Below are 12,546 nucleotides of genomic sequence, written 5' to 3' on the forward strand. Positions count from 1 at the left end.
CTCGCCGCCTATGTCCTTGTGTCCTTCTGTTCCCGCCATGTCTGTGTGATGGGCTGTACCCCTGTGTTCGCCCCTTTTACAGGATTATGATAAACGTGGTACAAAGTCTGCCTTGTGAGGTATCATTTGAAATGAAGGTCTGGTCTCCACCACAGAGTTAGGTCAACACAAGGCAGCTTACAGTGCTGCATTGACACAACCAATTTGGGGCGGGGGGTGAATCCCATGTCTGCTTCAAAAGTGACAGCTAGGAAATTAAAGGGATATAGACAAGAAGAATGTTTTATATGTTTTATTGACCTTAAGTAAATGCAAGCTTACAAGGAGCGGAGAGGAAACTTTCATAACCAGACCACATGGCAAAAACATCCAAAGATTTGAAGTGTTGTTCTGAAAGGAACTAAAGTGGAGACACTGTCCATGAATGATGGGGTAGAATTAATATTACAGTCTCACTTTCAGAAACATTGTATAGATCTCCACCTCCCTCTCCCTTTCCTCTTCACTTGTCTTTCATTTCATCCAGCGTTTTCTCTAGCACTTGTTCTCCATCTGTTTAGTTGTCTGAGTCTTCCTAACTCTTGTCTAATCCGCGTCACAGATCATTACAAGGCAGGTGTCCTCTGCTGAATGTATTCCCTCCCCTCTTGGTGCCTCATGAGTTTTTCCCTTCTCAGGGTTGTTTCACCTTCATTCTTCTGATTTTAGCTTCACCCACTTTCCCCAGGCTTCTCCCCTTACTCCTGTTTTAGTTTATCTTCACCTTTTCCCATTTCATTTCTTCTCTCCCTTCTGGTGAAACCTGCCCCATACCTGACTCTCCCCGCCTCACAGCCACCTCTTCTTCATCCAGGTGACATCTCCCCACCCCCAACTCCTCAGTGCCTGGGTCTCCCTTCCCCAGGCTCCCTGCTGGTGCAGAGCCTCCAGCTTCTCCCCAAACACTAATTAATTCATTGTGTCCCTGCCACCCCACATCTGCTTGTCCCCAGCCTGACTGTTAATTCTACCCCCAACCCCCCCATCCCTTCTGCCCCCAGACCCTCCCTCAGTTCTGACCCTGCAGCCCCCACATCTGACTCTCAGGGCCCCTCTGCTCCTCCTGCAGTCCCGGGGGGTCTTCCCACTCCCATCCTGGTGCTGCAGGGAGGGAGGGTGGAGGGGCTTCCAGATGTCATAGAGATCAAAGGTTGGGTGGACAGGAGTCCTCCAGGGGCATAGAGATGAGCAAGAATGCTGGGTAGATGGGAGTGCTTCAGGTCATAGAGACTAGGATGACTGTGGCTAGAGTAGCAACGCACTGTCAACCTCTGGAACTCCTTGCCAGAGAGTGTTGTGAAGGCCAATACTATAATGGGGTTCAAAAGGGAGCTAGCTAGCTAGATTAATGGAAGATAAGTCCATCAATGGCTATTAGGAGACAGGCTTGGGAGACAGGCCAGTCCTCGCTTATAGAAAGCCCTCCAACCTGAAGCAAATACTCACCAGCAACCACACACCAACCCAGGAACCTATCCTTGCAACAAAGCCCGATGCCAACTCTGTCCACATTAGGTGGACAGATTAGGTCAAGTGACACCATCATAGGGCCTAATCACATCAACCATACCATCAGAGGCTCGTTCACCTGCACATCTACCAATGTGATATATGCCATCATGTGCCAGCAATGCCCCTCTGCCATGTACATTGGCCAAACTGGACAGTCTCTACACAAAAGAATAAATGGACACAAATCAGACGTCAAGAATTATAACATTCAAAAACCGGTAAGAGAACACTTCAACCTTCTTGGACACTCAATTACAGACCTAAAAGTCGCAATACTCCAACAAAAAAAACTTCAGAAACAGACTCCAACAAGAAACTGCTGAATTGGAATTAATTTGCAAACTGGACACGATTACATTAGGCTTGAATAAAGACTGGGAGTGGATGAGTCATTACTCAAACTGAAAACTATCTCCCCATGCTAATTTTTCCCCTACTGTTACTCATACCTTCTTGTCAACTGTTTGAAATGGGCCACCCTGATTATCATTATGAAAGTTTTTTTTTCTTCTGCTGATAATAGCTCACCTTAATTAATTACTCTTGGAAGAGTTGGTATGGCAACCCCCATTTTTTCATGTTCTCTGTGTGTGTGTATATAATCTTCCTACTGTATTTTCCACTGCATGCATCTGATGAAGTGGGTTTAGCCCACAAAAGCTTATGCCCAAATAAATTTGTTAGTCTCGAAGGTGCCACAAGTACTCCTCGTTCTTTTTGCTGATACAGACTAACACAGCTACCACTCTGAAACGTATATAAATATATATTTCCTAGTAGGCCAAGATTTTTAAAATGCATTATTTCCCAAGGTCGTTATCTCACATTGTTGCCATCCTGGGGAGTTTCTATACTAAACATTTTTATTATATTATAATTAATTTTTACAGAAGAATGGCCATATTGGGTCAGACCAATGGTCCATCTAGCCCAGTATCCTGCCTTCTGACAGTGGATAATGCCAGATGCTTCAAAGGGAATGCACAAAACAGGTAATCATGGAGTGATCCATCCCCTGTTGTCCACTCCCAGCTTCTGGCAAACAGAGGCTAGGGACACTCTGAGCATGGGGTTGCATCCCTGCCCATTCTGGCTAATAGTCATTGGTGGACCTAACCTCCATTAATTTACTAGTTCTGTTTTGAAGCCTGTTATAGTTATGGCCTTCACAACATCCCCCGGCAAAAAGTTCCAAAGGTTGACTGTGCGTTGTGTGAAAAAAAATACTTTCTTTTGTTTGTTTTAAACCTGCTAATTATTAATTTCATTGGGTGACCCCAAGTTCTTGTGTTATGTGAAGGAGTAAATAACACTTCCTTATTTTTTCCTCCACGAGTCAAGATTTTATAGAGCTCTATCATAGCCCGTCTTAGTCATCTCTTTTACATGCTGAAAAGTCCTAGTATTTTTAATCTCTCCTTGTATGGAATCTGCTCCATACCTCTAATAATTTCAGTTGCTCTTCTCTGTACCTTTTCCAACTCCAATATGTCTTTTTTGAGGTGGGGCGACCAGGACTGCACACAGTATTCAAGATATGAACATACCATGGATTTATATAGTAAAAGTGGAGGAGCTTGGTTTACCAGACTGATCAGTAAAGCCAATGCTGACAAAACTATGTGAAAAGGCTGCAAAACACCAATCTTCTGGACTGCATTGACATGCAAAAAGCCTTATAAGCCAGTCATTGTCAAAGCCAATTTTAGAAGTACTTAATGAGGCTGTTAAGAATGCTGGAGACACAACACAGTTTAGGCAGGGATGAAAGTAATTTACAGGATTTACGGGTACTGCCAGAGTCCTGAGGGGGGCGTGGCCTCATCCAGAAGAGGCGTGGCCTCTCAAGATTTAAAGGCCCTGGGGCACCAGCTGTGGCTGGGAGACCCAGGGCCTTTAAATCAACCAGGGGCTCCCAGCTGAAGAGGTGGCTGGGAGCCCCCCAGGGCTCAGGGGCAAATTAAAGGGCCCGGGGCTCTGGCCACCAGGGTGTACCCTGAGCTTTGCGGGGCTGGGGCAGGGATTTAAAGAGCCCAGAGCTCCTGCCGCTGAGGGAAGCCCGGAGCCCTTTAAATCCTGGCCTCAGCAAGAGTCCAAAAGGACTGAATATCTTGGGGAAAAATAAAAGATACACTGGGACTGAAGTTCAAATCAGTCCAACCTGGGAAAACCCACTCGCTTTCCCATGAGCGATCCTTGGCTGTAGTCTTAAAATTACTGCTACCATTATTATTGGCTGTGGAAAGTTTCTACCAAGATGGGACGGATCTAAGTAGTGAGGCTGGTGGACTACTTTTGCTTTTAAGTTCAGAGAAGACAATCACAATTCTCTCTCTTGTAAGTCTATTAATGAAACCACTTGGGTCATTAAACAATGGCATCCAGGCATCTGCTACAACAATAGTTGATCTCTGTCCAGCAATTGAAGCTACATTTGGATCAATCAGAGAGATCCATTGAAAACGTACTGTAAGAAGCAAAGACTTCAGTCCAGAAGTTGACTAATGAAGGCATTTATATTGAATCCTTCAGTGAAGAGGACAAGAAATGTTTGTTAAGCCAGCTGAAAAAGTATGCAGACTTGATTCTTACAAATCTACAACAGCAACCTCTGGATTCTACTCAATCTCTGTGTAGCTTTTACAGATGCCTGTCTTACATGCCCCCTCGCTTGGGCCAAAACTTTGAAAGGTCTCAAATCTGCCTTCTTCCCATTCTACTCCTCTCATGGTACTGCTCTGCTACTTACCCCAATAAAGGAGAACTAACAACTTAAAATGTTCAAAAATTTGAAGTAACACTTAACTTTCAAACTCCTGAACAGCAAATGTAGCTTTTCTTGTCTGCATAGTAAACACTGGCATTTTAACCTGTTTGAATAATCAAAGTGGTGCTTTCCGTGCCTTCTTGGTTACAAAGATTTGAACTGCTTCCTACTGAAGGTCCACAGTCTGGGCCAGCTCATGCTCTATTGAGATGGTTGCAAGGCCGACCAGCCTCTCCTGTGTCATTGTGGAGCGTAGATGGGTTTTTATTAACTTCAGCTTGGAGAAGCTGCGTTCTCCACTGGCAACTGTTACAGGAAGTGTTAGAAGTATGCAAAGAGCAACAAAAGCATTTGGAAAGAGGGTGATCATCTTATTTGTGCACATATATTCCAGAATAGCCTTTGGAGTTGATCCTGCTGAAATGTATCTTGAAAGGGCTTTCAGTTCATCACCTAAATCACTCGCCTCAATATCACACATGTCATCATGTGTCAACACTGTCTCTAGTGCCCTGCATTGCTGGTGTAGGTTTTCTTCAGGTACAGTGAGGAGTTTTGGAATATCATACAACATCCCAAATATACTGCTCTGTTCCTTGAGCTGCATGAAACGTTCTTCAACTGACTGTATTTAACCAATCTAGCACCTGGTTAAAGAATTTAACTTTGAATTGTTGTTTGGGGTCTCTTATGGGATTAGCCCATGCCTCGTAATCAAAATGTCGTCTTCTTCAGTGACTGTTGTATTTTTGAATGGGTGGGAAAATCCCCCTCAGGGATACAGTATGAGCCAGGTGTCTTTGTCCCCCACCCAGAGCCAGGGTCGGATTCTCTCCCCAGGGACGGAGCCCGGCGGGAAAGTGAAGATCGGGGCCTTGTCACCAGCAGTGATAAATGTCACCTGCCCCCGGTCACAGTCCAGACAAACCCGGATCCTCTTTGGGACCCGGCGCCAGGGCAGACGGGTCTCCGGGGAGGTGAGGGCCTGGAACTGACCCTTCCACTGCCCCACAGCCCAGATCCCATCCTCAGGGCTACGGCTGATCCATCCCTTCCTCCTCACAGACTCTCTTGCCACCCCTACGGCCCAGAATCGCCCACCCCCTACCTCCACCTCCCAGCAATGTCTCCCCGAGGTGAATCCCTCACAGCCCAGCACATAGTACACAGTGTCAAATCTCCCAGGGTTGTTGGGCAGTCGCTGCCGCGTGTCTCCACCGCTCACACTTTTCAGATCCTCAGACAGGATGAGCTGGGGATGAGCCGTGTCTGGATCCAGAGTCACACACACTGGGGGTGAGAGAGAATCAGAGTATTAGGACCAGAGATCAGCCCTGGGGGAGGCTGGAACCATTTCCTCATATTCCCCAGCAGCACCGTTCTGGTTCGGACAGGCCTGGATCCCAGGGAACTGCCTCTGTTCTGGGCACCTGAGTATGAGCAGACATGTCACTGCAGTTCCTCAGGCTGTTTAATAGGAGCCACTTTACTGGTTTTTCATTTCCTTACAGGGGCTTCATCTCCCCTTGCTGGGGCTGCTCCATTCCCTGCATCAGAGATGCAGCCAGGAAGGTGTCAAGAAGGTTTTAGTGAGAAAGGAGCAGAGGAGGCAGGTACCAGCTGTAAACCCCACAGAAGGAAACTCCCTCCCCTAATGCAGCCTCCACTCCCAGGCCAGGGAACAGAGAGGAAGGTGCAGCATTGGGGAAGAACCGCTTAAGACCAGAGAGTAGGAAGTGGCATTGGGTGGGGTAGCCACATCCCCAGTCCAGAAAGAAGGGAGGGGGGGCAGCATCAGAGAGAGAGCATCTCCCCAATCAATGAAAGAGTGAGAAACTCCAATGGGAGAGCTACTCTGGGGGAATTCTGCGCCATATGCACATGCATAATTAATAGCCTGCACACACTTTTATTTTTTATTGCTGAAAGTAACTTCTGCCAGAAAGTTGCTGCGGTTCTGCCTTTTGCCCCCCAGGGGCCGCTGTGGCACTAGAACTGAGCAGCCGCTCCTGGGTGGGAGCAGCCCCAGGTCAGGAGACAAGGGATACAGCGGGGAGACAGGCACGTGGGGTTGGGAGCGGGTCACAGACTAGGGTTTCTAAGGGCTATTGAGGAAGGACAGATGGGAACGGGCTGCATGGGAGTGGAGGCACAGAGCCACATGGGGACAGGGAGAGGGGTGCAGGGCCACATGGGAGACGGGGGTGGCTGAGTGAGGACACAGAGACACATGGGGATGGGGGAGTGTGTGTGTGATTGGGGATGGAGGGACACATGGTGACAATGGGGAGGGGGTACAAGGACCCATGGGGACAGTGGCAGATGTGGCTGACTGAATGGGAGAGGCTAGGGGGTAAGCTAAGGTCTGCATTGGGGAGGCTCTCTAAAAAGCCCTCCAGGCCTCTCCCTCACCCCCCCAAAAAATTCCTGTTCCATATTTCTCCCACCCACAGTCAACAATCCTTCAGATTCACTCCCAGGCTCCTTCCCTCTCCCTCAGCTCCTCCATTCCCCTGACTCCCCCAAATCATTGCACTGCTTCTGAGGGGGCAGAAAACATGGTTCTATATTCTAGTTCCAAGGAATTACTCAAAGTTCTGTATTATATGCCTAGTAAGGAATCTGACAAAAAACATTTCCTGAATCTTTTTCATTGTCTGTATTGTTACAGACATACTGGCTGACAGGTACTTTGAAATAAATTACCAAAATAATTGAAACTATTGTGATTATATTGTGTTCTTTTGACAAATAAAATATGCAGAATTTTAAAATTGTGTGTGTGCAAAATTTGTAATTTTTTTGGCACAGAACTTTTAATGTGTTAGTGCAGAATTCCCCCAGGAGTAGAGAGCTCAGGACTGCCCAAACAAAAGGTAGGATGTTGGAGAACTGTGATGAGGGAGACTCCTCTGCCAAGGTTAAGGAGAGAGATGTGTCAGCCCTCGAAGCGAGCTCTGTACTCATTCCTCTCAATTAAATATTTAAAAGCCAGTGAATGTCTATACAAATTCCAGGGTCAGAGTTAAGGGTGTTTGGATGCTGCTCAGGGAGAGCATTTCTGTTCATCAGCATGGACATGAACTCAGCACCAAAGTTGATGTCAGGATTGTTTGTGTGACTTCAGCTTGGGATCTCCTCCATATTTATGGTTTTGTTTTTAGGGCTGTGAGCATCATGGCCACTATCAGTTTGGTTGGTAACTTTAGGTACAATTTCATGAACATGTTTTCATGGGACTTTTATGATAATGGAAAAACAATCTCCATCTGCAATCTCACCCTGTCTGTGTGCTTCTAGGGGTTCCCCTCTTCTTATCTCCAATTTAGCTGGCAGAATGTCTGGAAGGGGAAAGGATAAGAGAGGTGAGATTTCAGGCTTTCATATTTATAACAGCATCACCACTCTGAACTCCTAGAACTGTTTTCATCATGACAGAGAAACAGACAGAGAGGCCCAGAGACATACTCGGGTATTTAATATAAACCCATCCGAAACTTTCTGTTTCCTCTCTCATTCAGGCATCTCTTAGCAATGGAACCAACATCCATGCAGCCTCACAACAATCCCAGGACATATCACATGTAAGAGAGATTTATTTTCCCCTCATCATCCCCTCCCACCCTTCAGACTCCAGTTGGTTTGTCTCATTCACTTGCTGCCTTTTGTTGTAACCTAGACTCAGATCCAGCAAAGACTGTGGCATAAAAGTAACTTTACCCACTTTGACGCTAACAGGATGTTGAGCGTTTGCAAAATCCTGGGTCTAATTGTGAGCTGTTGGGTCTGTTTACTCAGCGTCTCTACAGAGAGCAGCACGACGGGGCCTTGTCCTCCATAGGCAGAAACAGGAATAATAATAAAATCACTTTATCAGTGTGGAAACAGAGGCAGGGGAAGGTTGGTTCAATGGGCCAGATTCACCCCTGTACCAGCGAAAGGAGAGGGGGAGGGGCCATTTGTGACTCCGCTGTTCAGTGGCTGGTGCAGACCTTGGCACAGGCTGAGGAAGTTCTGAACCAGCCAGAGCTACATCCCTGTGACAATGGCCCCCATGTGTCTTGCCCAGCGTGCAGAGTGTCAGAGGCCCAGCTTTACACTGCCCACCTCCCTCTGTCCATCGTCCACCCCCTCACCAGCAACTACACACCACACAACAGAAACACTAACCCAGGAACCAATCCTGGCAACAAACCCTGTTACCAACTCTGTCCACATATCTATTCAAGGGACACCATCATAGGACCTAATCACATCAGCCACACCATCAGGGGCTCGTTCACCTGCACATCTACCAATGTGATCTATGCCACCATGTGCCAGCAATGCCCCTCTGCCATGTACCTTGGCCAAACTGGACAGTCTCTGCGCAAAAGAATAAATGGACACAAATCAGATATCAAGAATGGTAACATTCAAAAACCAGCAGGAGAGCACTTCAATCTCCCTGGACACTCAGTAACAGACCTGAAAGTTGCCATACTTCAGCAAAAAACTTCAAAAACAGACTTCAGCGTGAAACTGCAGAGCTGGAATTCATATGCAAACCTGACACTATCAGACTGCATCTGAATAGAGACTGGGAGTGGCGAGTTCACTACAAGAAGTAATTTTCCCTCTTTTGGTATTCACACCTTCTCATCAACTATTAGGAGTGGGCCACATCCACCCTGTTTGAAATGACTTCATTTGCACTGGTCCTCTGCACAGTGAAGCTACACACCCATCTTTGCATGTGTATATATACCTCTCAAAATGAAATTTCCACTTCATGCATCTGATGAAGTGGGTTCCAGCTCACGAAAGCTTATGCCCAAATAAATCTGTTAGTCTCTAAGGTGCCACAAGGACTCCTCATTTTTTTTGCTAAAACAGACTAACACGGCTAGCCGTCTGAAACCTGAAATAGCTTGGACAGCAAAAGCCCTTTCAATTAAAAAGTTCTTGCATGTGTAGTGTACGAGTTATGGCTAGGGAGCTACCAAATTCACAGCTATGAAAAATGCATCACAAACCGTGAAATCTGGTCTTTTGCTTGCTTTTACCCTACACTACACAGATTTCACAAGGGAGACCAGGTTTCTCAAATTGGGGGTCCTGACCCAAAAGGGAGTTGCGGGAGAGCGGGGGGGTCACAAGGTTATTTTAAGAGGCTCATGGTATTGGCTACCCTTACTTCTGCGCTGCCTTCAGAGCTGGGTGGCTGGAGAGCAGCGGCTGTTGGCCAGGCACCCAGCTCTGAAGGCAACGCCCCACCAGCAGCAATGCAGAAGTAAAGGTGGCATTACCATACCATGTCACCTTTACTTCTGCACAGCTGCCTCCAGAACAGGGAGGCCAGAGAGTGGTGGCTGCTGACTGAGGGCCGAGCTCTGCAGGCAGTATCGCAGAAGTAAGAGTGGCAATACCAGCCCATGCCATCCTTATTTCTGCACTGCTGCTGGTGGCGGCTCTGCCCTCAGAGCTGGGCTCCCGGCCAGCAGCCACCACTCTCCAGGTGCCCAGCACCAAAGGCAGTGCCCCGCCAGCAGCAGCGCAGAAGTAAGGGTAGCAGCACCACAACCCCTCCTACAATAACCTTGCAACCCCCCCACAACTCATTTTTGGGTCAAGACCCCTACAATTACAACACCAGGACATTTCAGATTTAAATAGCTGAAATTGTGAACGTTACTATTTTAAAAATCCTCTGACCATGAAATTGACCAAAATGGACTGTGAATTTGATAGTTACACAAAATACTTAATATTCATAACACTCAAAGGTGATTGGAAAAGAACTTATAACTATATAATCTGGATGCGTATATGTCAGAAAGAGTAAGGGGTAGTCAGAGCTTCATAGGAGAAAAGGATCTGCACCAGGAGAAGGTAGCTGGGCAATATTTCTTTCAGTATGTCTGTCATTTCTTACTTTAAACAGTAATTGTCATGGCAAGACATGGTTCTGGAACAAATAAGGGGTTGAATTAATCAACCTGAGTGACTTGGACCCCAAGTGTGTGGCATTCTCATCTAACAATTAAACAGAAGCATTATCTAATTATGAACCAATTGGCCAGAGCCATTCTCCTCCCATAGAGTCAGAGTCTCATCATGATTTCCCCACCTAGATCCCTTCTAGGTACCTTTGAATTTCCCTAGAGTCTTCATCAGAGCGACATTTTTCTGGGAGAAATCACTGAGTCTCTTTTCCAGTTCAGGAGAAATCTCCATTGGTTGCTGGAACTTCCCCTTCTCCCACCTGGACAGAAACAATTTCACGTGATTATATTGCAGTTACTGACTCATTATAAGTTCTGGCTATTGAGTCACTGCACTAATGGGCCTGGAGTTAGAAATCCTCGACTTCTCCCAGCCTCAGAGGATGTGCAACACAGCCCATGGCCATGCAACCTTCTCCTCAAAGGACCCATTCATATTCTTCAACTCTGGTCTGGGGACAAAAGCTCTGGGGATTAAAAGGGAATTGAGTCTCCATGGCCAATCCACTCAATGGCCTCCATGCTCTGAGGGACAGGAGGTTCCCAAGTTAAGTGTTGTAGAAATCTGACCACTAGAAAGTGGACTGAGACATCAACTCTCCCCTCCCCAGCTCATTTCACACAGGTCTCCAAACAGTCCTCAGGCGGGAAAGACTCTGGACCCCTGCTGGCCTGGGCTGAATGGTAACCAGGGCCCCACCAGTGATAGGCCCATATTCCACCCCCAGGGATGTGACATTTCTGGAATGTAACTTAGGTCAGTCTCTCTCATTCCAGAGGTAATTCCAGAGTCTTCTATAAAAGGGTGAGAACCTCAGGAACAAATGGACCAGTGAGATTAGTATCCAACAAGTGACCTTCCCCAAACATTTTGCTGTAGAGCCCTTGGGAGATGCGCTGCTAACATCAGCTCCAAGCTCTTTCCTAGAGTCATGAAGTGTGAGGGGGAGTGAGCAAGGCCGGTGGGTGAACCTAGGACTAGGGGAGGCAAGGCCTCAGCCTCGCCCCAGGCCCCACCCCATGCTCTCCACAGGAGCTTATCCCCCTCACCGTAGGGGCAGGACCCCAGCCCCTAAGCACCCCCAGCCTTCCCCACCCCCTGAACGGGCGGCCCAGCCCCCAGAGCATGGGGAGGGTGAGCAGGCCCCACCTCTCTGGCCCCAGAGCACAGAGAGAGATGGGTTGACGGGCCCCATCAATCCCGCCCAGGAGCACGCGGCCGGAAGCCTAAGAGGAGCTGTGCCAGAAGCAGGAGATCGCTGGGGGGGCAGAGTGTGGGTGGGGGGCCACACTTGGTAGTTTTGGGAAGGCATTGCCTTCCCCTGGCCCCCCTCTGAACTACACGCCGCTCATACGGGATGCGAGAGAGAGCCCACGTAGCCTGCTCCAGGTGCTTCTGTCATCCTAAGAGGAGAGAGAAAAGAATTTACAATCCAACCTGACCCACATCTTTGGATTCCAAAGAAAAAGATTTTTAGCAAGTACTGGGGAAAAGAGGTCCTACCCATGGCCACAGAGCCACACGTTCGACGTGAGGCTAATGGGGCTTTTCCTTCTTTTATATAAAAAAGTGTCCGTAACTCTTCAAAAATAATAGTCTTTCACTCTCTTCAATGCACACACTGTTAGAACTTTTACACCGACGCTGATCTCTGACTAGCTGTGCCCATTATTTTGAGGAGCGCAGAACCTTGTGCCTGTCGGGGGGATCTGGGATGTTTCTGACTCAGTCTCACCGCTGCAGGAATTCCACCTGAATGGCTTCTGATACTTCCCCTCCAGCTCACTGATCAGCTCACATCAGATGGGAAATCTCCTGGGATAGTTTTAACTGTGACATTTTCATTCTGTAGCTTCACAATATCTCCTCGTCCAGCTTCTCACAGCTGGGCCCAGCAGGAGTCGCTCTTGTTCCTAACCAGGAACTGCCGCAGTTCCTGAAATTCCAAGTACACAATCTTCTGCCTCTCCCGTTTTAGTGGTCTTCTCTCTGTAAAAAAAAATTTTTTAAAATAGGTCCAAGGGGCTTGGTGAGGGGCCTGGAGTGGAGCCTGGGGTCTTTTCGCATGGAGTGCTGAACGTTGCAGGGAGAAGAATTTCTTTGCAAATTCTAAGTCATATGACAGTTAACAGTATCCTGTTGCTTTCTAGAGAGTGATATTCTCACAACCATTACATTTGGCCCAGAATCCCACGTAAAGTGGACATTCCCATGTCTGACACGGTTCCAGCATTATCGAGGGC

At 47.5% G+C, this 12,546-nt stretch overlaps 1 protein-coding gene across 1 annotated transcript; it reads right to left on the bottom strand.

The window, feature by feature from the left end:
- Positions 1–4,968: 4,968 nt before the first annotated feature.
- LOC123346381 (E3 ubiquitin-protein ligase TRIM7-like) lies at positions 4,969–10,718 on the bottom strand. The gene is made up of 3 exons (XM_044983751.1): positions 10,447–10,718; positions 7,600–7,659; positions 4,969–5,608 (listed from the first exon to the last, which is right to left on the bottom strand). The coding sequence occupies exons 1-3, from the start codon at positions 10,532–10,534 to the stop codon at positions 5,091–5,093; spliced, it is 666 nt and encodes a 221-aa protein (XP_044839686.1). The 5' UTR covers positions 10,535–10,718; the 3' UTR covers positions 4,969–5,090.
- Positions 10,719–12,546: the final 1,828 nt, after the last annotated feature.

The sequence above is a fragment of the Mauremys mutica genome, chromosome 12, assembly GCF_020497125.1.
Source record: "Mauremys mutica isolate MM-2020 ecotype Southern chromosome 12, ASM2049712v1, whole genome shotgun sequence".
Taxonomy (NCBI): domain Eukaryota; kingdom Metazoa; phylum Chordata; order Testudines; family Geoemydidae; genus Mauremys; species Mauremys mutica.